This window comes from Neolamprologus multifasciatus, chromosome 1, assembly GCF_963576455.1.
Source record: "Neolamprologus multifasciatus chromosome 1, fNeoMul1.2, whole genome shotgun sequence".
Taxonomy (NCBI): Eukaryota; Metazoa; Chordata; class Actinopteri; order Cichliformes; family Cichlidae; genus Neolamprologus; species Neolamprologus multifasciatus.
Genome location: NC_140439.1, coordinates 28,346,200 through 28,373,832, shown reverse-complemented (window position 1 = coordinate 28,373,832; position 27,633 = coordinate 28,346,200). Strand labels below are relative to the sequence as shown.

Here is a 27,633-nt window from a genome sequence, read left to right as displayed (position 1 = left end):
ACAATCGGGATACAAAAGGGAAAAATACAAATTGTCACATACAAAACCTCTGTTTTACTTTTTATGAAGATAAAACAACATTTTAGCATTTGAAATACTTGTGATCATCACTGAGGACTTTGCAGAGTTAGAGTGGAAACCTACAACCTGCCTTCCCCAGCCTAATATTGTGGAAAAGAACCAATTCATGGTTCAGGCCACACTCTTTACTCAGGACTTTTTAAAATCCCAGGATAAGTTGTGATTCTTGTTTTTCTGTCTTCTGCCCTCTCTCACAAATCCCCTCTCTCTCTGTATGTCTCTTTGCTGAAATCTCCACAGCATGTAAGCGTAAGGAACAGGACCACGGCAGAAGCGAGCGGGGAAATGTGACCAAGAAGCCCCGGCTTGTGTTCACAGATGTGCAGCGGCGGACACTCCATGCCATCTTCAAAGAGAACAAGCGTCCATCCAAAGAGCTGCAACTCACCATTGCTCAACAGCTGGGCCTCGAGCTGGCTACAGTCAGCAACTTCTTTATGAACGCACGCCGCCGGAGCCTAGATAAGTGGGTGGATGACGGCTCTGGTCACTCAGCCAACTCTGGCCCCAACGCCTGCACCAAAGCCTGAAGAAGGACTGATTTGACCAACTCATGGACTGACTCAACCTCGGTGGAAAAGCTTTAAAACTTAAGAGAAACAAAGAAAACTTAAAAGAGACCTTGAAGCAACGTTTTGCCCTTAAACCTGTACTATATTGATATTTATAGTATCCAAAGATGAAAAAACAAACCAAAGACTTCTCCTTTGACCTGCTTTACAATGTTTGTTTTAGCAACACATTTATGTGTAACATACTGCAAAAAGACTATAGTTTTACTCCCCCTCACACACACACTCGCTGTCACTGGTCTCTAGCTTTATTACACCCTCCCCTCACCTCCCCACCCAGTATGAATCTATCATTCGCCACTGTTATCTTTAATCTGATTGGTTGGTTTTGATGATGGGTCCCTAAACAGAGGTTTAATCAGCCTCTTGACAGTCTGATCTGCAGTTGTCCACGGCCTCGAAAACAGCCAGAATGTGGAGCTCCAGTGGGATTGGCCAATCAACTTTAAAGAAAAAAAAATCCCACAGGAGAGACTGGATTGTTGTGCAACCTTGTTCGGATCAGTGGAGCGGACTGTCTGACTGTTTGTCCAACTGTCTGTCTTTCTATCAAGCATTCCAGACAGACAGGGAAATGTCCATGCGTAGACTGCTAACCCTAAAACCAAAAGGTCCAACCCTAAACCAAACCAAATAGAAAAAAAATGCCTAACATCAACCCACATGGTAGTGCTTTCTTCCAACATGCTGAGGCATTGAATAATTCAAAAAAGAAAAACCAAAGCCTTCTACACCTTGAAGCCTCTTTTGCAGTTTAGAAATCAAACCACTTAAGAACATCCTATGAAGTAATTTGACCAAAGAATATATTTTGTAGTTGATAAAAGTATTTTTTACCTGTTTTCCTCCCTTACCTCCTGAGACAGACTGTTAGTGTGCTCCACGAAGAAGGAAATCATACTTCTCCTTCTCCACAGAACATTTTGAGTCACGTTTAAATATTTGCTCCCTGCAAACGGAAATACTCTATGGTATAACCCTAAAAATTAACTATTGATATTTGCCTTATAGATGCCTTCTTGGAAGGAAATAGACTATACCACTTTTAACTTCGCAGACACTCTCCTGAATTATGATCATTGTACTCAATGTTAAGGTTAGTCATTACAGCTACATCTAATCCTTCTAATCTGCTTAGCTAATGCCAGCAGGTTTAGTTCTACTTTATGTGTTCAAAATCCAGCACATGTTAAAGACAAATCTCTTCAGTTTTCTATGTAAAACACAAGCTACTGGATCTATGTGTGGTTTTGACACTGTGTGAGGGAGAGTGTCAAAACCACAGTGCCTCTGGTGGTGCGTTTTAATAAGTACTTCATATGTATTTGATTTTATCTCCTCATCAAAGATGTTGGGCGGAGGAAATGATATCAATGATCAAATCACTTTCAGGCGCTTACACAGCAATGTCAGCTTGTCACCTGAATACGCAAGCACCCCCGCTCCCTGCCTGCTGCCAATCCACCCTGCACTTCCTCCCCTCCCTGCCTCCACTCTCCTAGTAAGCTATGCATTTCAGCACTAGGAGGAAAGCACTACACAGGGCTGGCCCAGGGCAGCATAGCATTAGATATATTACGCTGGCCCCTTGCCGTCATCCTCTTCATGGCCAGGGTTAGCAGCTCTACATTCATCAGAACAAGCGCTGAAGGAGAGGCAAGAGAGAGCTGCTTTTTCTTTATCTCTGAGAGAAAAACCAAAAAGACGACAAGAAACCAAAAAAAAAAAAAAATGTGTCAAGACCTGCTGATGTTTTATAGTGTGAACCAAAGATGCTACCTCACTCAAGTTCCATACGTGATTTTTATCACTTTGATGATACCAAAGATAACCAAAGATTTTTTCTCATTGCACGGCCTCTATGAGTGGTGTTCAAAGATGTGATGTATGTGTCCCCTCCCCCCTATCTCCTGTCTCTTTTTCCCTTCTCCTTTCTCCTCCTCTTTCTCCCCCTCCCACCTGCACTCAACCCATGCACCCCCGCTATGCGTGCTCTTGCTTCATCTGTGCTCTGATTACAGCTCCATAGATAGTCATACTGATGTAGCTATAGGCAGATGTGCTGAACTAGCCTTAGATACACACAATCAGCTATGCTGGTGCCTGTGGGGTACAACTACCTTATTAGTAATGTGATCAGTGGTTGTTCATAACAGAAACACATTACTGTCTACCACTTTGTTGACAGGAAAGGCTTTTAGTTTGGTTCATTAATGATTTTAAATTTGCATCTGAAGCCTTACCCCACCAGAGCTCTCAGTGTTGCAGCTTTATTTCCACCTGGCCTGCCTGTTAGTGTGTATCTATATGCTGATAATATTGATCCAACAAATAGGTCAGACATCTTCACCTTACAACAGGCAGACAACCTGACATAGCCATGGGCAGAGTTGATGACTCAACTATAGGCAGACATGTTCCTGAAAGTAGAAGCAGACGTGTTGCAATCTTTCTAAAACTCCCAGGACGAGTGCCTTGCTTGAACCAAAGTGTTAAACCGCTGTTGACCTCTCACCTTTGACTCTGTGAATACCTCAGCCTGTAGAAGGGCCACTACTGAAGAAACAATGAGAAGATTTTTTTCTTTAATCACACCGTGGTGCTTTCGCCAGCGCAACCATGCAATGAAAACATACCAAAGGAATTTTTGTTGTCCACTTCTACAGTTTAAACCAAAGGTCTTTGTTTATCCTCTCCCCTGCCTCCCTTCATCCCTCCATCCCTCTTTCCCTTAACCTTGCTTGTCTCTCTGCTGTGTGTAGGAAGGTCCAGCACTCTGGCCGTGCATGTCTTTACCAATGTGTCTGAATACCTCATAGTAATAATTCCTTTGAGTTCTGCATTGAGACGTCTATCTGTGAGTTAGGCAGAACTCCACTCGTGTGGTAATTGTTATTGTTACTTCAAAAAGCTGTATGATTATCTATTTTGAAGTTGCTGTTTTTTGTTCTGTTTTGTTTTTTTTGGCAGAAGTGCTCTGTTTCAAGACATGGAGGACAAGTTTCAGGGTTGATGTAGGAAACTTTTGGGATGGAGGGAGAAGCGTATTTTTTATCGGACACTGGGTTATGCCAATATTATGATGGTAGACTATTGCTTTTACAGGGTAAAACCAACTGCTGTGATATTGTGTTCATATTTTCCCTTTTCTCTACTTCTGTGTTGTGATTTTAATTTAATTGCATTTTTTGTATTGGTTAACCACTACTTTAATTTATGCATTTGTAGAAACTCTAGATTTGTATATAGTAGGTTTTTGGAAAAAAGAAAAGAAACAAAAAAGACCATTTATGTTACAGCCTTATTTCCCATGCTTAGATATAACAAAGGAGTAGTTTTTATTCTTCTTCAGCTAAATCCTAGCCGGCATTTCAATGTGTGTTTTAAACACTGCCAGAAACCAAGACAGTTGATTTGCCAATGCAGACAAAGTTATACAGGAGCTACTTTGTTGAACAGTTGGCAAAAAGCAGTGTGTACGTGTGTGTGTTTTTCTATTCTTTTGACTTTTTAAAAACACTTATTTTATGGGTATTACTGCACATCCAAAGATTTTTAAAACAAACCAAAAATTGGAAAAAAAATATGTATAATGTTGAAAAGCACTGGCATTTGTGAGGTAGACTTGTTGAGTTTTGATTTGCCATTCGCACGGGTATAGAATGTAGAAGGCGTAGGGCTATGTAGGCAAGCTTACTCTACCATGTGGGGAATCTCCTGTTCAATGTACAATCTGGAGCATTTGAAACGAGGGCTGCAAGCCCCGCTCACTTTGCTGTCTCATGCACAGAGTGAGGTGGAGTTTAGGCTGGGCAGCCGGTCTGCCAGGGGCTGTGCCGCGGAGCTGGGTCTGTTTTTATTGCCGTGGCACCGCCGCCTTGCTCCATCTAGTATCTGTTCTTTTGGTACGTACTCGTGTAATGACTATAAGCAAAGTCTAATAAAACTGCAAAGAACCTTACCAAGGAATCCGTGTGCGAGTGTGTATGGGGACGATTATTCGGATTGCTCTTCTGTTTTTCTGTCTGTGAATGTGAGTGTGCGCCTCAAATGTCAAGTACTGCTGAAGTATGCAAGTTTGTATGTGAGCTCATTTGCATGCATCTCTTTGATTCTGTCGTTGCCCATTGTCTAATGTGTTTGTACTGCATATTGTCACGCTTTTTGCTGATGTGTATGCATGTGTGTGGCTGACTGGTACATTTTAAAACAGTAGGTCTCTGGGTATCAGAGGCCGCACTGTTAGTACTGTTTCCTCTCTGTCATGCTCAGACAGCACAGAGTCTCCACGGACTAAGGGGTCATCACCAAAATGTCCATGACAGATTACATCAGGATGTTATGCATTTATTGTGTCTTGAATGAATAAGTACAGATGCTTTAATTTTACATAAAAAGGCCTGTATAGTGAACAAAAGGATAATGCAGCGTGGGCCTATGTTTTCCTGTTTCCTAATTCATCTCTTATTATTTGTTTTGCCCATAAGGAGTTCCCATATGATGGGTAGCTTGGCTACAAGTCTCATAATAATACTGCAGCACCTAAGACAATCATCTGGATCTCTTACGCTGGGGAACTAGTTTCCCACCCGCAGAGGGGTGTCCTCCAGCTATTCATATACAAAGATGCTTGAAGGGTTTTGATAAACAAGCATATTTGTTGTCATAGACATTTAGGAATAAATTACAGTAGAAGTTCATTTTGCACTTGCATTTCAAAATGAAATCTCCTTGCTCTTGTCAGCCTTGTGCTCTTGTCAGACTCGATCTCTTTCTTTTGACCTCCTTATCAACTCACAGTGCTTCTTCGGTTTTTAGTCTGCGTGTCAGTGTGTGTGTGTGTGTGCGTGTTTGTGTGTGTGCGTGCGTGCGTGTATGCCAGAGAGGCAATACTGTCGGTGTTACTCTCAGATGTAAAACTCCATGTCTCATGACTTGATTTGTCATTGATGTTTCCCAGGCTTTGCTACTGCTTTCTCAGTGCCGTGCAATATCATCTGTTGTGATTGCTAAGCAAATGATAAAAAAGAAAGAAAATTGAGAAGCAAGTGATGATGTCATTCAGCTTTTTTCAGTGTTCAAATGTTTCAACATTTCTGTAGTCACAAAAAGTAGAAAATAAACTGTTGGTATTTCCAGCTTCTGAATCTTTGCTGTTGTATTATTAACATTGTTACTTTAATTTTCTTTTTACTAGGTTTTGTCTTTTCTTGCTCAGACAGACAAATTGAATCAATAAAACTTCAAATTGAATCGGCATGTAGGAAACATTCAGGTATATGAGTCTGTCTTGGATGTCAACCTGCATGACAAGTAGTTTCAGAAGATAGATCCTCAAGGTTAGAGGCTTCATTTGCACAGGCTTTCTCATCTTCAAAAATATATGAAGTTGTGTTCCTAGAAACATCTAGAATGTATGCACACATGTTGCTGCAAATATTAAAGAGTTTAAACGAATTCACTGTGATACAAGCAGCCCATCTGATGCATCAGCATTTGTACCGTGGGATGAGAACATGATGGATCGCACACACACAGACACACAGAGTCATTTTTACCTCTAACAAATGTGGATTGAAGGCTCCTTAATTGACAGATAAATTGTTAGTCTGGAAAAGTTCCAAAATGAATCATATTTCCACAACAAGTAAAGTATCTCAACCTGAAAGCTTCTGTTTTAACAAACCTGTATAACCTTCATGTTTTTTCTAAATCTCCATGAGCTACTAGCAAACAGGGGTCCGTCTTTACTATAAAATATGTATAACGCCAAAGAAACTAGAGCCACCAGTTTCTTATTGCTAAAAATGTGAGTCACATTTAAGCAGCCAAGTGCAGAAAAACAAAATGTGATTGCATCTGGGCTATCATTTTAACTTTCTCAGAGAACTACACGTGAGTCTATTTATCTACTCTGTAGCCCATTACTAATTTAACTGAATGATCTCAAAGTGCAACAATAAAGTGATTCCCTGCATACAACAATGATCGTCAGTACTTGTCCAGGACGTGACCAAAGGTTTACCTGAAGAACACTTTAACGTGATGAGACGATCAGTGCTTTTAACTACCAGGGGTTTTAATCTTGTAGCCGACTGTTTGTTTTTTTTACTGCATCACCTGTATCCTGTCACTAGATGGAGCTGTGACATGAATTTTCACAAACAATCATTATTTGCAGTTACCAACATCTTTAAAGGAAAAAGAAAAAGAATAACAAAGATTCAGGGTACTATATATCCAAATACTCAGCAGCACCATACGAAGATAACTATCCCCATCACACTGAGCTGATTTTCTGACCGTGGGCTAAGACGATAAGGCAAATGAGCTTTATATGCATTCAGAAAATGCCCCCATTAGAATCAGCAGGGGCTTTGGAGTAGCTTTCTAAGACTGTCTACTATTAGCTTAACAGTTTATTGCTAAATTACATCATCAAACAAACTACAGGCCTCACTGTGTTGCTGGTGTTTGAATGTAATTAAATTGTGCAGCTCAAAATGTCTGCTGACTTTCATTTGGTTTTTAAAAATAACATAGCCAGTTTTCTCAGGGAGAACGGTGATCATAAAGCACATTGCAACTTTATGAAGCAGTTTGTTCTGTAAGATGTCAAAGCACAGCATTTTTTTTTTTATTCAGATGTGCTATATATACATGTTTAATTTTACTCACCACAATTTATCGCTATTGTGCAGACAATTGCATGGGGGATGCCATGGTTTTAAAGAAATGCGTATCTTCAACCCTGTGATATGCAACAGCTCCTGGGGTTTTGTCAGGGTGGGATGCAGAGCTCCACTATGTTTGACTCAGCACAAACAACAGTTAGTGTTATCCTCATACATATGTAAACTTTGCTCCTGCTTTGTCGATAAAAGCCCACAATCAATTGGTAAGTGTTTGTCTTATTGTGCAAATGACCCACATTCTCTGGGTCACATGCATCTGGTATCAGAGAGAAAGCACAAATCAGCTGAATTTAAATTTAAATGGCTTGCAACTAGGAGTGGATTGATTGTCAAACTCTGGGTTGATACTGATACCAGCATTTTATGCAACAGTCTGGCTGGCAGCCCATATGGATACTAAGCATTTTATTTATTTTATTATCCCCACCCTTTTTGCAAGAGAAACAAATAAATCTTTGTTAAAAAAAAATACCCAAACTCCTTTACAATATTTCAGTCAAAGCCATTTTATTCAACACAAAATTTCTTTGACACAATTGACATTTGTTATCACACCCGTTATCAGGTAACCGTGGTTATGTTTGAACTAACATTCCTACTTTCAACAAATAGCTTCATTTTTTTAGTTTGCAGTATCTTACAATATTTTGCTATCTTTGTTCTGTATCCCAAATAGTGTAGTTTCACTAGCTAACTAAAGCCAGGTCTACAGAGTCTGTTCATGAACTGAATCGTTATTGTTGCCTTTACCTTTGTTCCCAAATGTTTCATCACAGTGTTGATTAGATCAGAGCATTTTTCCCTTGTCCTCTATTTTCCACCAGAAAGTCAACACACCACATCTTACATGTATCAGGATAGGAATAAAAAACGCTGCAGGTGAGACTGCAACAAAGGAATGATTGCAAAACTACTGCTTTCACTTAAAAAAATATCATTAGTTTAATGTATAACATCTTCCTTGACATTGAAATTGCTAATCCATGTGAATAACCATTCAGATTTTACAGCAAATTAACAGATTTTCAATACAGAACGATTTTATTTTATTTTTTTAAATCAAGTGTGCATTTGTATTACCATTGACACTGCTGAAATGCAACTTGTAATTTTAAAGAGCAGTGTCCTGGGTAAAATGTGAGGCATTTAATCTATGCTAATTTCAGACCCCCATGGTGCTCCAGCTGGCTAAACAATGGTTGAAATGGGTGGGGTGGTCTTAACACCTATTTTAAAAGTATTAAAACTATCCCCATGATGACAAAGAAAAACAGTTTCCCATGTCCTTTTTGGGGGGGATTTTTCTTTTCTTTTTACTTTTTTTGGGTGCCAGGACAGTGGGTGAGAAAAACATGACTACTCTTGGGGGAAATACAATTACATTGTTCTTCTGTTACTGCTTCTACTGCACATTTTCTGACAAGAGCTGACTCAGATTTAAAAGTCAGAGGTGGGAGCTTTTTGACCTAGATGAAGACCTTAAAACTGCTGAAGCAATGCACAATAAAACGACTAAGATGCATATGGTCTCAATTTTGATTTTTTTTTTACTCTAATTGTTATAATTTACCCCAGGTTGTGTTACTACATATCCCAGCAGTGAGGCAGGCTATGAACAATAGAACTCCTTGTGTTATGCATCGGGTAATTAATTGCCTGAGAAAGTTGAACAGGTTACAAACATTTCTACTTGCAGTGGGTACATAAGGATATTTTATGCCAAAGTGTAAGAATCGTGGCACAAATATTCTGCGAGCTGTAAGTGTTACAATCACCCCCAGGCTCCCCTACTGTTTTTTTACTTCATTTTTGCCTACTCTTTGGATTTCTTGCCTTAATGCCTAAAGTCACCTCTCATTACCAGCATCTGACTGTGGGGAATCTTCAAGTGTCATTCATGCCTTATAAAATGTTTCGCATTTAACCTTGAAACTCTCAACCTATAGCTTAAACATTTCGAGCTATTTAAACAAAAAAAAAGCAAGTTCTATTAACCCTCGCCTTTGTTTAAAAACACCGCAGGGGAGTTTCTACGGAGGAAAAAGACCTAGTGTGCCAAGGGATACTGTTTTCCAGAAACTTCTGAGTGAGTTTAGATGACTGTCATCCAGTTTGTAGCCAACTAACATATAACAGCATCTCCAAAAATAATCTTGGCCTTGTTTAGGTTGAAGCCAGAACAAAATGTCCACAACGGAAAAAAAAGACGAACCCTCACGCGCGCACGTGAACGCGCACCGAATTCCTCTGACCAATCAGCATTGGGAGAGAAGCCCATCTCTTGTGCGTCCTCGTCTCCGCTCGGACTTTTTAATCGCTGTTTGTCTTTTAGAAGTGAAAAGGCACGCTGCTGGGCTTGTGTTTTATTTTTAAATCTACATTTTTTAGCCACACATGTCGCGACTTCCTCAGAAGTTTTGGTACCACTTCTAAGTTGGCGGTTGCTATGGCTGCGAGTTCATGCGAGGCTGGTAGAGAGGGAAGTGACGAGAGGCACTGTTGTTGGGACACGTGACTAGAGCTGCACTGATCTGTTTTGACAAGCAGCAGGGAGGGAAGTGAGGAAGTGAGGCAGACTGTAAAGCATCACGACTAGGAGGACTCACTGTTCCTTTCATCTGCATTTCGCCTGAATAATATCAGTACCGACCTAGTCCTCTAGTTTTAGTAGTCAGCTGGTGTCAGCGCCCTGACAACAACGGTTGCTCCTTAAAAATAGAAAAAAAGCTTGTGGGAAACGTCGCCGTCGTCCCCGAAGCGTTCGGTCGGAGTCGGACTATTTGTTGTCGGTTTGAAAAGTTTTAATGAGGATCACAAAGGAAGTCTGTACAGGTGGCGTTTCTAACGCAAAGTAGATGGCGACGATTCGAGCTTTGTTGACGGGCAGAAAGTGCACTATGTCCGTGTGATTATCGCTGGTTATCGTTTCGCGAGAGGAATGATAACGCTGAAAATGTTCTCGTCTTAGCAGAGAAAAATACCGAGACCGCCCGTCATCGGTATTAGCAGCTGAGCCGTGGCTACCTGTGCTACATTACTAGGGGGTTGGGGATGTTTGCGAGGTCGTCGTCACTAGCACCAGCTTAACAATACAGAAACAGTAGGGGTTATATAGTTGGTTGAGTTTGCTTTCTGGATAGCACTGCTGAGTTAGAAAACCCCCCGCGTCTTAGTAGTTAGGAGCCAGCCTTACACAAACGGGGACACCGAAATGAACCACGACTTAACTACGGTTCAGGTGGTGGAATTTGAGACTAGCTGCAAGAGTAGCCGGCTTGCTAGTTAAATTATTTGCAGTCAGAACGGCTAGGCGCTACCAAGCAGACTGACAATCCTTACGCTCACTGTAAGTGGCACACGCTATCTGTTATCTTTGTGTTTGACAATACAGCGCGACTGGATGGGAGCAGACAGTAGCATGCTAACAAAGCAATGCTTTGTTGTTGGATAGGGGGCAGTTGGCACCAACACGCAGGCTTCACAGCTGATTTTATTGCTTAGGTAACGCAGCAGCTCTCAGTCACAGAGAGGGGGTTCAAGGGGGCAGACGCCCGTTGTGTGTGCTGTCCAGGCTAGGTGTGTTAGGGAAAAAAAAGACTGGGAAGATCTCTGCAGGAGCACCTGAAGGCAACCTGATGACACTGGACAACATGAAGCCCGAGCGAGGTATGTGTGCCACCAGAAAAACACGCATACACAGACATATATTTATAATGTCCCTGGGGTGGTCAGTGTTTGGGTAAGTTGTGCATTTCCGGCGTTTAGTAGACTGACTGTACCCATTTCCCCAAGAGAAGAATCAGGTCAAAGAATTATGTAACAGCTGGTCAGCCTGGTCACTGGTTATTTGAATTAACAGATCCTGACTTGGGTAAATGAGTACGTTTGTGTGCAGTAAAACACACATTTGTTGCTCTAATTTACAATGTTAACCCTGTCAGCTGTTTTATTTCCTAATTTTTTGCATCAGCATATAACCTGCAGTTCTTGTTTTGGTAGTCTCTTGCACTGGGCTGCTGCAAAATATTCTTGACACCCACCCTGTTGTGGAAATAAAGCTCCTGCCTTATGCTCTGCAACCTGTTTACAGCTCACTGTATCTGCAGCAAGAGGTAAAACAGGGACGGAGGGGGACATCCTTGTTTGTTCCAGTGTGATTATGCTAATTATACTATTGCATCAATTTGCAAAGGGTAACTCGGTGCCTAAATCTCTGCCCTCAGACTGTTAACAATAGGTTTTGTGTAAGCTCCTTTATTATGTTAGTTGAATTATTCACTAACTAAATGATTCATTTGGTGACTGAGTGGTTGTTTGTGACCCAGAGTTGTGGTTGCTTGAATTTGTGGAAATTCCAAAAAAGCACCATACTTAGAAGCAGTGAAAGGTGACTGTTTTCAGTCAGTTATAGTCTTTGTGTTTACATATGTTGTGAAACTGCAGACAGACTGCTGACTGGTTTGAGTGGGCTCTTACTTAAGCACGATATGCTGATAATAGGACCCTTACACCGCACAGTAAACATGTGCCCCACAAGGGCATAGGCTTTTAATCCCAGCCTTACAGTTCCTTGCCTGTAGGATCCTTTATATAGAAACACAGAGCCAAACATTTGTGGGATGTGCTTTGCCAGAGTAAAGGGCACACTGGTTGACATAGTACAGTGTAATTATAGCCTAATAATGCAGCACAGCATATTAGGTCAACTAAACAGCCAAAAACAAACCTGCTGGTGCATTTGATTTACAAATAATCTGTATGCGTCTTCCTGCCTTGTGCAGGCCAGTAGATTGAGAGCTGTTGGCCTAAGACACATTTCTACAGTGCGTCTGTTCTTTACCCTTCATGGATTATCGCTGTCATGTTCTAATTATGAAAGCCTGTGCCTGTAGAAGCTGCACCACAGCAGTAGCTCACCGTTTGACTGGCAGATACCGTGGTGCTATTGTTATTTTGAACATACTGTGCTGTTCTTGTGGTGGAGATGCCAGATTGCTTATAGGCTAGATGCCTTCTTTTTCTTGCCTCATTTCTCAGAGAAGGGACTGCAGTGGAGAAGAGAGGAGCTGTTTACTCAAGCAGCGTTTTCACACCTGAACTCTGGACACTGTCAGAGTAATTAGGACAGTCACTGTCCACAAAGCTGCCCTTTATCACATGAAGAAGACAGCATGAGATAGTCTCTGGACATTTACCTGGTCTGTTGTCACATGGGCTCAGAGTTTCATCAGGAAAGCTGCTTATTGGGATTTATTTTCTTAAATGCACATCAAATGTCTAAAAAATAAAAGTTCAGTGATATAGCCCATATTAGCTTTAAAGGTGATCTACTAACAATAGAGAGACTAGCACAAATTAGTCAACTTGATGAAGGAGCAAGTAATCTACTGTCCAAAATAATGAATGCTAGGACAGGTTTTATGCATTACCTCGGTTACTGTGCATAATACCTGCATTGTTCTGGATTTTATTTTTATTTTTCTGGATACCTTGGGAGGCAGAATCAGACATTAATCTGAAACACTTTAATCCATAAATAAGTTCATTTGCGATGTCGCAGAGCTGTGTGTGCATGTGCACTGCTGAGAAAAACCACACAAAGCATTGTGTGAGCTCTGGGGTTCTCACGAAGGACTCATCTCTGCATGGCTGAAAACCTGAAACTCAGTGACAAGCTACAGGGAAGCTTTGGCACCACATTTACATCATTAAGCCATTCACTCGTGCCAGTACAAAGTCATTCTGATAACATTTCTAAATGAATTAATACTCTGAGCATCATCTATCACAGCCACATCAGGAGAAAAAATAAGACGGTGTCACAAACCTTATTAAACAACATTTGTGTGGTACATTTAAATCATTTCTTAGCGAAATTTTGCACTGTGAAAGTCAAACTGTTACAAATACACGGGCAATAAGGCAAGCAGGAAAATCAACCATGTCCATGCTTTTCAGTACCAAAATTTATACTGCACCTATTCAGTAAATGCTGACACTAGCTTTTTACTGGTAAAAGAGGGCTTTGCACTGCTGCTGATTGTCAGTAAATCTGGCCCCATGTGTGGGGAAAGACCTTAAGGCTACTGAAGGTCACCAAGGTCAGACTGAGAGTTCCTAGGAGTGCCTTGCTTTGTAATTCCAAAAGAAAAAACTGAACAAGTCCAGACACATCTATTTCACACTGCCTCAAGTTGTACTGCCTCTGACCTCCTGATCAGCTTGGCAGAAAAAGTCATACCTTCTGGGGAAATGATAAGATGAAAAAGAAGTACTCTGCCACATTTTGCTCCTTGCTTCACCATTAAACCTTTTGAGATAGAATTAGTGGACTTAACAATGGTCAAATTCAACATATCAGACTAGTCTTTGTGCTGAGCAGACCTATCAGATCCCATGTAAGTTGGATGAAAATGCTCCAAATTTTGCGGTTTCTTATCCCTTCATGAGCTTAATGGATTCATACACACAGGAGTGCATGTTTTAAATTTAAAACCACAAAAGAGCACTAATGTCAGACCCTTTCTCAGGTATCAGTTTATCAGAACTGATATTTAGGGGAAAGTAGCAGAATTAGTCTTGGTCTTCAAAGAGCCCAGCTCCCAGATAATTTGGACTTCCAAGAAAAAAAAAAAAAAACTTTTCTTAAAGTTCATGCAGCATCTCTTTGGGGCTTTAGTGAAGTGTGTGTTTGTTATTTATGAAAAAAGGAGCACTTATATTCTGCTCCGGGGCCTAACCAGAGTCATCTGACCCCCTTGTTTTTCTGTGAGTTGAGCTATGAGTCAGGACACCATGTGTGTGAGTGTATGCGGGTGTGAGAACAGAGTGAGTGTGGCACAGTATTCAACAGATTGCTGTTGGCCCTAATAAGCGCTGTACGGTTGAACCATGTGGCTCAACTGACAGCTTTTACAGGTGCCATAAAGAACACCTTTGGAAAACTCCAGATCCATTTACACTAGTCTGGGGGAAAATGGCTTTTTGTATTGTTCCAAACTGTTGCTGCTTAAGTGTGGTAAAGCTGGATTTTAAAAAGACATAAGTTTGCTTTGTGTAGCAGAGGAAAGCACGATTCAAAACCACTTTGGAATTGTTTATGGTATAAAATCCTACGTTTTGCTCAGCTGTGGCCTTTTTTACTCTTAGATCAGTGGAGGCTTATTACAAATAAAAGCTGATTTGCATTAGATGTTGACTAGGGATCATATAGATGAGTAATGAGCAAGTTTCCTTATGCCCTCAACCACAGCTCTCATTGTCCACTTTTCAAACGGTATAGTCTGAGATGATCTCAGAGCTAGTCATGTCGGACTTAGTCAGCTGGCAAGCCTCAGTTCTGCATTTGTGCTCTCTAGAATGCTACTTGGTGTGTTTGTACACCAGTGCTTCCAGTTGAAAGAGGAGTCGAGTACAAGTCCACCTTCCCCCACCCTCCAGGCTCACACCACTGCCTGCCTTCTGCCATACGTTCAGCCAGATTACAGCTGCCTCGAGATGTCCCCAACACTTGCCAGCGGATCAGCGTCTACACTCTCACTGATGAGAGACCTAGATAACGCCGAGCGACATGCACTGTTGTCCCGTATAGCACCTGTCTAGTCTCGTGCTGTCTTTGCAGCCTCCTCAGCTGTGATTTACCTCCACAGCAGGAGGCCGACACAACAGGTGCTCTCTTCTGTTTTACTCCTCTCACACAGTTGGAGCCATCATTGTCTTTTTTAATTTATTTACTCATTTATCTCCCGAGCTTCTGTTCTCAACATGTTTTAGCTTCAGTGAAGTCCAAAGTTATTTGGACAGAGTTTCTGTCATTTTTTTCTCTAAACACCATCACAATAGATTTGAAATAAAGCAATTATGATGAGATTGTGTGGAGAAGTGTAGATGTCTGGCTTTAATTCAAAGGGTTTAATAAAATGATTAACCATTTAATTTCATTAAATCAAATTCAGTTTTATTTGTATAGCACTGAATCACAGCAATAGTCATCTCACTTTATATAGTAAAGTAAAAAATAATAATTCTGGCCATTTATGCATTATCCCTCCTGATTGTAAGGCACCTGAAAACTAAAAATATGCATATATTCAATACAAAACTACTTTATTGTTTTTTTATTTTAAGGAATGTTTGTTCTCTTTGTCTGTTTTTTTTTTTTTTTTTTTTTTTTTTTTTTTAACCTGGGGATATTTCTTCTAAGTCTTGCAGCTGGAATTAATTTTATCTTCTAAGTGCTTTTCCATATTGCCTTTTCAATACAACAAAACAGCCATTTGCTGACCCAGCTGCAATGGACATGGATATTGGACTGCCCATTGTACACCCAGCTTTAGAGCTGCCTTTCTCAACGAATACCATTCAGCTGTGAGTTACTATCCTGGCCTCTGGAGTAATCACCCTAAATCAATGCTGTTGTGACAGGTTTCACTGTAAGTAGCCTAGCCTAGCGGTCGTATGGGATTGGGCACCCACTCCTCCCAGACCAGTAATGCTCTTACATAATGCTTGAGCATTTTATTAAGAACACCAAACCTTTATCTGGACTTAAATGCAAGTGTGCTCTTACCTTGTATGTACATTCTGTGTGTGCATATATAGACGTGATGTTTAAGATTACTACTTTAAAGAGCTTTATCCTCACGCAGACATAAAAGCAGGAACACTTAGCCCATCCACTTTGTTAACCCGCACTGTTAACACACTTTTTGGACAATCAAAAATACAGAGTCCACAATTGGCCCTGGACTGGCTGAAGCAGTAAGTAGCAGCATGGGTCATATTTCTACTGCCAGTGGGTGATGTCATTGCTTGTTTGTTCGTCACATCCTCCCGCCCCTGTGGCTCCTCATAGCCAACCAGCAGCCAGCTCTGCAGGAACAGGAAGAGCCATCTGGGCCTGGTGATTTTTCTTGGTGGGGGTGGTGTTGTGGTGATGTCTGTGTCTCTTTGTCTCTGTGCATTTAGTTTCTTTGTTTTTAGTTCTGTCTGTCACTGATTACTGATCTGTTTAGTTTGTCTCCCTTTTATACTTTTAGGGTTTAAAAAAAAAAAAAAAGAAAACTAGATGAATTCACTAAAATCTAAATTTACCCTTTAGTATAAGCTTTTGAATTGATGGAGACAAGCTAAACAGCGTTAATGCAGTAAACAAACCATGTTTCTATGTATAGGAACTTAATCTCCATGAAAAATCAAATCTGGGTGGTGCATCCTTCCTTCCACTTGAAGTTTTAATCCCTGATGTGACATAACAACCTCGCTGTTACACTATAAGCTCTGCGGGATGAGCCCTGTTAGCTTGAAAAGCACAAAAATACAAGGCACTCATGCTTGTTAGAAATATTTAGAGTATCCATTCATTGGTTTCTGAGTTATTTCTGGAACTGAGAAACCAAAATGACAGCTTCTTGTTAATCTCAGCGGTGTTTGGAGAGAGTATGTTAAGGGATGTGTGATTATCACTCTTCTGCCAGGTCTGAGAGGAGGGAAAACCTCCTGGCAATTACTTTTCTTTCTGACTTCCTTGCTCCACTGGTTTTCTTTTACTTCTCCTATCTCCCTTTTCTCTCCTCCCCATTTTCTCTCCACTCCTCTGTATCATATCACATATAGACCTCAGCGTTTAACACCCCCACCTCCACTATCTGCTGATAATATCGAGAGAAAAAACATATTGACAGAAATAGGGCTACCTTGACTTAGTATTTTATACACAAGAACTAAATACCTGACAGTGTACCGTGTATCTTTACAGGCTTCTCAAAGAAGTCATTATGCAAATATTTGTGTGTGTAATAATGCAGGGAGTTCAGGAAAAAGTCATCCTATTGACTGGCAGTCAGAGTGACTGTGTCATAAAGCAAATGCATTTTCATTTTTGCAAATTAAATTTGCATTTCATGCTGATATGACCAGAAAGTCAAGAGTGGCTGATGAGTCCAAATCTAAATGTTATCTTTATGAAAGCTTCTGTGTGTAAATTACATTGTTCATATTCCAGGCATTGCATATAAAAACATTTTCTCGACTGTGTTTCATTTAAAGATGTGCTGGTCAAGATAATTCCCATTTGTGATACAGTGCAAACCTGGGGCTTGGGTGTCTGCTCACAATCCAATTCCAGTATTGCATTTGATAGCTGTTTTCCTCATTGTAAGAGACAGGGAATCTTTTATATGTTTTAAGGCAAAATCAGGATCAACCTCAACAGCGCTGTTTAATCTTAAAGAAATAAAATGTGAGGAATGAACAGATTTCAAAGTTTGTTCAGAGAATGTATTTATTTGTAAGTAAAATAATAAATGACGGCAGGTCCATGATAAATGCAGTGGAGAAAAAAAGGGTGATATTCGCATAATTGATTAACGTAGTCTGATTAGGCTTCTAACACACATGTACATAACGTGGAAATGATGGGAAACAGCTTAAGTGAAATAATGTTTAATCGAATCCCAGCATGGGTTTCAGTGATCCAGTGTCCTTCTTGCCTCTACTTTATGTAACTTCTCTCAGACCAAACATAACAAGTGGAAATGAAAATTACTAGAACTAGTAGTAGTAAGTAAAAAAAAAAAAATGCAAAAGTACAAGTGAAATGCCTCCAAACTGCTTTGCTGTTAGCTTCTTCTATGCTGTTAGTTCTCCTGATAGCTCCTGCTGCCACATTGCAAATTAAAAACACAAAACAACACAGAGCACTGAATAGTTCAGCCCAGCACGTCGTCACCAATACCTGATCCAGCTAAGATCCAATCCAAATCTTATAGCAGTATAAATATTCCATTCTCTAACCAGTGTTTATAAAATCAAAACCACTACTGTCAGTTGCCATCATTTTTGTTTTGTTTTGTTTTTTGACTGGTTGATGTTTAATATAGCCTCAACAGTCCAGGCTGAATCAGAAGGCTGTTGAATCCTCTTGAAGGGTTTAATTTCTGTTACCAGACACCACATATCTTTGGTTGCAAAGAGTCTTACATAAGCACCACTTTAATCAAGTTCACACACCACACACCTCACCGGCTTCTCTGTTCCCATGCTCACTGTGTGCTGTTGTGGTCAATTACTAAAAGACCAAAGTAGGTGACTCAGAAATGAAATGTCAGATGACACTATTAAGACACAAAATACAAGAATAAAATAAAAAAAATGCATTGTTTTCTGTGACTGTGATTCTGTTGACTTATCAAATTATTAGATGCAACTTCTTTTTCTTTCTTTTGTAGATTTAATTGGGTTCTTCTCTCTCATGTGACCTCTTCTTTTAGAGTAATGAAATAATGGGTGCACATACACAAACACACAGACTCCCGGTGTCTGTTACTGGAGAACACCTTCGGGGCTCTTTGTGGAGGCGTTAAGCACATTGTTTATTAACCACAGTGTTAGGTTGAGTTAATTTGAAACTCATCACAACTACCCCCTCTCCTTAACTCTATTGTCTCATCTCAGTTCTTTCAGGCCAACAACCAGGCTATCTAATGAGTCAGGTGATTCCTTATCACTCCAAACATTGCTTCATCCTCCCAGCAAACCAGCTGACAGTCACTCTTTCTTGCTCAACTGTGTTATTGTTCTTTTCACCTTTGCTCGACAGGCTTTAGTGGTTATATATTTTTTTTCATATAGGTATAGGCTTTTAATGAATGCTGTTGAAATTTGCTGTCAGGAGCTGTAACCTCGCCCTTTCCTACCAGATGAATCATTCTGTATAACCCTGCCAGGAGTAAGGCAAAGGTTTAAAGCAACTGTGTCAGCTTTAGCCTTTTGATTCTTTGTCCACAGCAGCTAATTCCAGTCTCCAACCAAATCAGTCTGGCCCACTTTTTACACAGCCTTTGGAGCTACACTGCTCGGGTTGCTTAATTCAGACTCCTCTTTCTAGAAATTGACACTAGCAGCACAGGAGGGGTCAAAGGCCTGTGCATTTGCGTTAGACAGGGTAGCTCTGATTACAGAGAGAGGCTGGGTTGTCCCACTGCCCTAGTGTCCTGTCGCTGCCAGCATTCAGCTTGCTGAAATTTAATAGTGGTTTTATGTGGAGTGAATATAACCGTAAAATTGACCAGGATTTTGTTTTGTATTTTAAATTTCTCATAAAAAATTATAATGTTTTCATCTTCTTTCCAGCACATCTAGTATAATATTAGGCTGCGTGTTTGTAGTCTTTGGGAAGTAATGCAAGATAAGAATCCGAGTAGATGAAAAGTAGACTCTATACTGTACATTTAAAGTCTACGTTAGAGAGGTCTACTTAACTGTTGGCCCCACTGGAGCTTAGCAATTCTCACTTTGACCACTGCCCACCTTGTCCACTATTGCTGTACTTACTCCACTCCAGTTCAGGTTAGATAACAGATATTAGTTAGACAGTGAGGTTGAAAAGAACCACTCTTGCTTGAATAACAGAGGCTTTGTGCCTCACAGCTCCAGTGTGTGCAAATAAGGTCAAACAGGATACTGCAGAGAGTTGAGGTCAAAAAGGGCACCGTGGAAGCATACACCGGACCTTTAAAGATACTGTTATGGATATTTCAGGTGAAATCAGGGAGGATTTGGAGACCTCCAGGAAGATGTGATAAATTATTATTTCTAAATGTCACAAATGCCTGTCTTTTTTTAAATCTCATGAAATTTTACTGTACTTTTCATTCTGCTTAACTGTTGTTCATTCTGCTGTATTTACACCAGGAAGCTGCCCAGTGTAACCAGTCTTATACAGTTAGCTGCCAAGCGACTCATTTGAATAATAAGGGGTTTAAGTACCTTACTTAAGGACTTCAGTTGCTATGGTTGTCAAAGATGAAGGGAACATACTGCATCTCATTTTTAACCCTGGATATCTGTACAGGATTTGAATTTACACATTTGTATTCACTGGCTAGCCAAGAGTGCAGATTTACAGTTCAGAAAGGCTGTAGAAGCTGAATTTGCCATTCGGTATAGTTAAAGCTGCGTTAATTACTGTGGAGTTTCAGTGAAATCCTGCAGACTCATTACACTCCATCAATTGCAGTTACCTAACCACAATAAACTGCCATTGTTACTGGTTCTTTCATCATCCAGTATTGACCTAATACTGTAAGAAAGCTGAACAGATTTGTGTGTATGAACAGACGTTTTCTTGGTTTTGAACTCAGTGACATACAGTTTTGTTCTCATTAACCAAATGAGAAATATCCACCTGTAAGTTGGACATGGAGATGAGGAATTGTAAAGTAGTAAAGTCGAATAGTAGCAAGATGCATAGTTCTTTATAGCTCTTTTATAAAATAAAAAAGCCTGAAGTTAACCTTTTGCACCTCAGCTCAGATTAGGTTTGTTTGTTTAGTCCTTCGGAGTCCAGTTAAGCTTCACAATGGTGATTTTTATTTATTTTTTTTGTTTTCCATGAGCTCAGAGGTTGTTTATCATGTAACATCAGTAGTATGTTACTCAGCTACTAAACAACAGCTCTTGTTTTATGTCTGACAATAATGGGTGTGATAGAGAGGACAACGTGGGGTGCCAGTCTGGGTTGTGCATGTGTTTGTGTGTCTGTGTGTCATTTGTCTGTTGGCAGTTGGAGAAAAAAAGCTGAGTTCACAAAGAAGGGTTCTCCTCAGCTGTAGTGGGACTAAAGTCCCTTAGCCAATCAGAACTTGTTGCTATGTCTCATGTGAATCTGCCCCTTTGTGTTGTTAGTGGGAGAGGGACACACACACACACACACACACACATTACAGAGTCCATAGTTTAAAGGAAAGTGGGAGCGTTTTCAGAAAGGCAGAGGAAAATCCTAATATAGTCTTTGTAAAACTAGTAGTTGTCAACAGAGTCCAAGGTTTAGTGGTGAGATACATTGGCAGCCAGCTTATTGATGAAATTTAAAATACCAGGGTCTCTCACTCTGTTAGTAAAAAACTAAAACAACTGTGATTTGTTTTGTTTTTAAAATTGAAGCTGGAGTTCTTTCTTTATGAGAGATCTTTACCATTATTTACAGCCACTGGCAAAAACATGCCGGTTTCTTGGCAGACTTCACCACTTCCAGTGTTTTGTAATCTTGTAACACAAGGCAGACAAAAGCAGGAAAGGTGAGCTGGCAGTGATGTGTGATTCGTGTTTTAAAACGCTATGGAAACACAGCTGACCCTGTTTATTACAAGTGAAGTTAAGCAAAGCAACGGTCCTCTGCTGTTTTACTGCAGAGATGGAGAGTAAAAGCTCTGTCTGTATAGCAATTCACATTAGAGTACCATAAACGCTGAGGATAACATGCACAGCGACCTAGAGAGGGCTCAGCACTCACAAAGCGAGCATGATCACATAAACAGCTTAACTGTCATAACAGAAAATCATAATGTGCAAAGCAAGGCCGTGGCATAGAGCCGGAGCACCTCACTGCACCCTTACAGAGCACAGCTGAAGCGTTAACTGTCACTTGCAAAGACACATATTGGCGCAGATCATTGCTACACAGAGACACTCTTCAATCACCGTGACGGGAATCTTTAACACAATTTTCCTGTTGCCTTGGTAACACGTGTCCCACCCACCTTTCTTCCCTGGTCAGCAGTTATGATCATTGATCACAGTCTTCTTCCATTCCCAGGTCAGTCAGTCAGGAGGAAAATGACTAAGACCATATCTGTTTTTCTTCCTTTTGTGTTGGAAGTTGTTTTTGTTTGTTTGTTTTTAATAAGAAAAGCGGAGGTTATTTATTGCTACAGAGCCTGTGTGGTTATTGCTGGTTCTTCTTTCACAGGAAATTTAGCAAGATTGAAGCTTTTAGATTCCTTACATAGGTGCACTGTGTTCGGGAGCACTTTTAAAACTGGCAGATGTTGAGAAATAGATATAGTAAAGCTTCTTATTTTTCACTGGTGAACCTCTTTAAAAATGTTGTCATCTGTATCTGATAAATGTTGTTAATTCAGTTGTCTGAAACCATGTGCATCAAAGTGTTGTTTCCTTAGAATTTCCCACGATGTTACAGTTTTTGGTGATACACTAAGCTTCTTGTTAGCTCGTGATATGTGGTACATGGCATGGGGGTGGTTTTTTGGACCAGCTTGTGAAGTTATACAAGACTGTTCCCTCTATCCAGATGTTTGACTTTTTTTGTTTTTGTTTTTTGGCTTTAAGTTGTAACCCGGTCCTGTGGTTGTGTGTTACTGTCCCAGTGTGAGTACTGGTAATTTTAGATGAAAGCTGTAAACCAATATGCTGTCCCAGTCAAAAAATGATAAAGTTTTTGATCTACAGTAACTAAAATGAAAGGTTATTATTTTATTTTATGGGCTCATTGGGATTTAGTGGTAGTACTTTTTGACTGTGTTGTGTTGACTGGCAACAAAGTGTCAAAGTATTTGGGTCAACCAAAACTGTTTTACACGCACTCCAAGTGTCGTAATTTAAATCCAAAGTCCTGTTTTTGTTCAGCACAAGTATTTTTTATAACCAAATTCAAGCATCAGCATTACAGGATATATCATAGTTTCGCAACACTTCACCAATTTAATGTCTTTAATGCAGAGGAATAGAAACAGTCGTTGGTACTGTGGATTTTTGACGTGTTTTCTGACAGTTTACTGGAGAAAACCTGTTTTTTAAAAAGTGCAAGAGTGACATCACCATGTAGAATAAGTGCCTGGTCCAAACAGCCTATATTATATGAAAGGTCTCCTTTTTACCTACATCTTGATACCCAGCTCATTTCTAGCTGTGATATTCACTATACTTTTCTAATGTAGTTATTTTTAACACGCAGAAACTTGTGTTATTGCTGTGAAATGGAGAAACAACATTGTTGTTCATATATATTATAGTTTGGAAGTATTGCATATTGGTCAAACAACATTAAGACCTAAGGCAGTTTTTCCAAATCCTTGGGAGTTTGAGAATACAGAAAGGCCTGGTTCACAGAGGATCTCTGGATCTCCCTTTGCAATTTGTTGCCTGTTCAGCTTGTGTCAGTTTTCTTTTGGCATAAACTAGTGGGTCCCTCTTAATCTCTTACAAAGCTTTAAAGTGGAACATCTGTATGCCGTGACAGTTGTGTTCAGTGCTTTGTTCTCATTTTCTAACTCATACATGAATTATTCCTTTACTTGGAGACAGTTGGTCGATCACATTGTGGAGATCATCTAACTCTAAGACAACATTGACATTTTTAACACGAGAGCTTCATGACTCATGTATTGAAAAGTCAGAGCTGACTACAAAAACAGACACTTCCTTTGTGACTTCTTGTTTGGGAAGAATAGTGGAAGATCTGTTTTGGTTCATTTTGTTTTTTATATTAGATTTTGGGACAGATAGTCGTGATCCCTCAGATGTAAAGCAAAATAGATATAATTAATTTGGTCCTGTAAAAACCACCTGGTCTCCAAATATAATCAGTCACACTGCAGAATTATGGAACAAAAAAAGGGGGGTGGGAACAGCCTTGCAAACAATTCCCATAGTGGTAGAAATGCATTCGCAAGATCTGCTGACATTTCAAAACTGCCACCTGCTTTGCCACCAGTGCATTTGTATACTTTAAGGCTGAAAAGCATGCCTTCATTTTTTTTGAGGTAGTTGCACAGTGGACATCAGGCTGCTTGCATAAGCATAGCTTTGTGGTGGACTTCATGGGAGTCCCTGTAGAAATAGTCCACAAAGTTGTCTGTACTGTGATACTTGTACAGAGTTAGCTCAGCATAACAGCTATAATATGTAGAAATCAAAAGGAACAGAGAACTGCATGGATGTCAGCATTTTAACAAGTAACTTGTGGCTGTTAGAACTTTTCTCAGTTTTGTAATACTGATGATTATTCTTATCTTTTAATAGCGCATGACTTCAGGCACTCTCTACTTTAGCAGTTTCTAATATGGGTTTTCATAGCAGACACCATTACAAAGTCATCAAATAGTTGGTTGTGGGAACCTTCACTTTGAAATAAGAGTGAGAAAAAAACAGAAAAGGAGTGCTTACCAAGTTGTGTCTATATTTATCACACTGGGGGCTGCAGTAAAGGCATTTAGCATAGAAGAACTGTCTTGTAAAAATGCAGCTGTGAGTGTGTCTTTATATCTCTATCAGGACTGCAGAATTCTTGATTTAAAAAGAGAGCCTTGGTTTTTTTTACCATTCAAAATCCAGAGGACAGTTGTGTCCAGATAATGAAAATTTGCATTTTGTAATGTTTTTTGAGCATTGTTGGGTTTGTTGAGAAGCAATGATAGTGCTTTGTTAGATGAAGGTTACGCTGTGCACCAGTAGTGCATAATGTCACATGTTGTGGTGCTGCTTCCTTTGGTTGTTGGTGTTGATTGCTCTTGCAAAGATGACAAAAAAGATGTGATGTATGCTGCTTTTTTTAATCTCTCGTTTCAATGAAACGGCATTCAGCACAGTAGATTCTCACTCGTATTTTATGAGTGAAACAGAAACGAGTGTTAGATTTGTGTTTATTTATTTCTTTTTCCTCTACTGATGCACAGTTAAAAGTCATGTGACACTAAACCAATGCTTTGTTTTATTTTAATCATCCTTTCAGTAATGCATACTGTACATGATAGAAGTTTAGTTTTTCTGAGAAAAGCTTTGGCTTAAAAATACAACTGCGTTTATATTGCAGCCCTTGAGCATTTGGCACTATCTGCTGTGTCCAGTCCATGCATGATTGAAGGTGAGCTCATTACTGCATCACATTTTTAATTTATATTTCATGCAGTGATGACTAAGAGGTGCAAGTGCAGCCAAAAAAAACCCAAAAAACCCTTTACTTCGAACTGTTCAAGAATCAAGGACACCCACTGCTGTACCCGATCATAATAAGAAATTTTGCGATAGGAAAGACTGAACCTTCTATGTTTGGCTCCATTCAGAAGGAGTTAGATATCATTGTGTGTTAAGCTGACACACCTCAGTGAGCCCAGCAGACTGCTGCTGCACTGAAGCTGCCTGGAAATTGCCTTAATGCACTGCCTCCCGGCTGGCTGGTTATCTGAAGTCTGCAGACCCAAAAAAAATCAAATGTCTTACACTTATCAATTTAAAACCTCAAAAGATTTTAAACATCAGGACTAAGACTGGGCATTTGAACTTTTGTAAGTTGCAAATACCCACTTGTGTCTTTGTTTCCTTGATTTGTCTCCAGAAATGGGTCCACTTGTACAGATCTTTGTTCACAGTTTTATTGCATATTCATCTTGAGAAAATTGTCTCAGCCTGTAAGAGCAGTCAGAGCTGTAGAATCTTGTGTGGATGAAAATCAATTATTACTATGAGATATTTATTATGTTTACAGCATACTGGTGCTCTTAAACAAAGCAAGTGTGTGTTTACTGTTCCTTTTTCTCTTGCTTCTAAGTTTATTCTAATATTAGACGTGGATGTTTTATACAAAGGCAAGTGGAACACCCACTGATAGATCTTTGTTGTTATGTAAATGTTGAATCATGTTTGGGGTTTTTTTCTGGTTTTTTGTTTGTTTTTTCCCTATATTGCAAAATAAGTGTTACACTCACTTAATTAAATTAATTAATTAAAATAAAATTAAGGAAATCCCCACTGTAAAAATTGGACTCTCACAGTGCATAGGGTATGTGTTGAAATGTGTTGATGTGCTGTTCTCATCTATAAGAGCTGCTTCATCTCCAGAGTCTTTTATTTATTCTTTTCTGTCCCTGTGAGTATTCTTTGAGAGGAACTCGACTGAGATAAATGTCACCTAATTTGCTTTATTTTTAAGAAATTTTTTCCAAGGTTCAAACATTTGAATGAAATTCACTTGACAGACAGTTAACTGAAAACATGGTTAAAATGACTTCCTGTCTCCCCTTTGAACTAACTGTGTAGGTTTCCGCTTTCCCCTTCAGTCATCTGTCTCCTTCAGTATCTCTACAGACCTTCTGTCTTTCTCTTTGTGAGCTCTGGCTGCTGCCCTGCAGTATGTTATCCCCCCTCTTTTTTGAGTGAGATATATTCTTTCCTTGATAATCAGTACACCAGCTTTAGGTAGGTGAACTCTGCATTGTTGAATTTCCACTGTAACTTTGATCTGTGACTGATCTTGCACCAGCTTTTGTCTCCAGTTACCTCCATCTCACTTTTGGTAATGCAGCGAATATTTTAGTTAGTTTTTTTTTTTTTTTTTAACACAAACGCAAAATAGAGAGTGTAAACAAAACTTCTGTGCATCAGATTTTTGAAGATGCCTCTTTGGTGTGGGAACTGTTTTTCTGGCATTTCATTAAAAATGGATTCTAGAAAAAATGTTCATTGGTCAGTAATGGAAATAATTATTAGTTAAAGAAAACAGAGCTTTGCATATTTCACAAATCAAAATAATACAAATCTAGTTTAGTTATTTAATCCTCTGTCTACAACGAACTGTTTCGCTTGCTTCTTCTTTTAACCCATCTTTCTTCTGATTGGCTGCCCCTCATAGTTGGAAGGCTTGAACAGTGGGATGGGTGGGGCTTCTGTGCTCAAAGGTGGAGCTGTGTACCTGAGATGACTATGTTAGGGATAGCCCTTCTGATTAACATCATACAGAACAAAGCCTGAGAGAATGATTTGAAATTGACTGTTAAAAGCATATGCTGACCTAATTTATTTTAAAAAAACTACCATTGTAACAGTGTTTATATATCGCAGGTCTCTTTTAACCATGCTACTCTGGAAGAGGCACAAACCGGGTAAAGTAATGGCCGTACAGAGGAGGATGAGAATGGTGGACATATGGGTACTTACGCAGCATTCTAATTAGCTGTGAGTGTATGTGTTTGAATGTTTGTATGTGTGGATAGCAGAGAAAGAGGCACAACTATGCAGTGATTGTGTGGCCATGGTGCGCGGATTAATGGGTCATCTTATCTAAATGTGTGTCTCTTACATTCTGTCTTTCTCTCCCTCTTTCATGCCATCTGTTTGTTTTTAAACAGCTACTGGGTACACAGTGTAAATGCTCTACTAGACTAAATGCATTTACATTGTATAATTTATAAAGACAGAAACAAGTGTAAGAATCTGTTGCAACACATGCAACAAAAAAAAGGCACACTGAACAGGTTGCTAAGACACTTTACTGTGACGACAATGTTGGCTATCGAGAATGACCCCTATGCTCTTGTCCTGGAGGCCTTTTTCCATCCCACATGACTCTATACTGATCTTTTGGCTCGAGGAGATGGACACAGCTGAGAGGTGTGTATGTGATTGTGTGCGTGTGTGTGTGCTGAACCAGGCGATCTGTAGGCGGATTCAGGCTGCTCTTGGTGGCAGGCAGTCATAGGTCTAATAATAAG

The 27,633-nt window shown here is 39.8% G+C and overlaps 2 protein-coding genes across 3 annotated transcripts in view; both read left to right on the top strand.

The window, feature by feature from the left end:
- Nucleotides 1-26,475, top strand: part of onecut1 (one cut homeobox 1) — a 37,605-nt gene extending 11,130 nt beyond the window's left edge. For both annotated transcript variants that reach the window (XM_085154874.1, XM_085154882.1), the window contains exon 2: nt 322-26,475. In XM_085154874.1, coding sequence (XP_085011000.1) covers nt 322-611 — 290 coding nt within the window. In that variant the 3' untranslated portion in view covers nt 612-26,475. The remainder of the gene's footprint in view (nt 1-321) is intronic.
- atosa (atos homolog A) overlaps nt 9,697-27,633 on the top strand; it is a 33,500-nt gene continuing 15,563 nt past the window's right edge. The window contains exon 1 of the mRNA XM_085154755.1: nt 9,697-11,014. Coding sequence (XP_085010881.1) covers nt 10,984-11,014 — 31 coding nt within the window. The 5' untranslated portion in view covers nt 9,697-10,983. The remainder of the gene's footprint in view (nt 11,015-27,633) is intronic.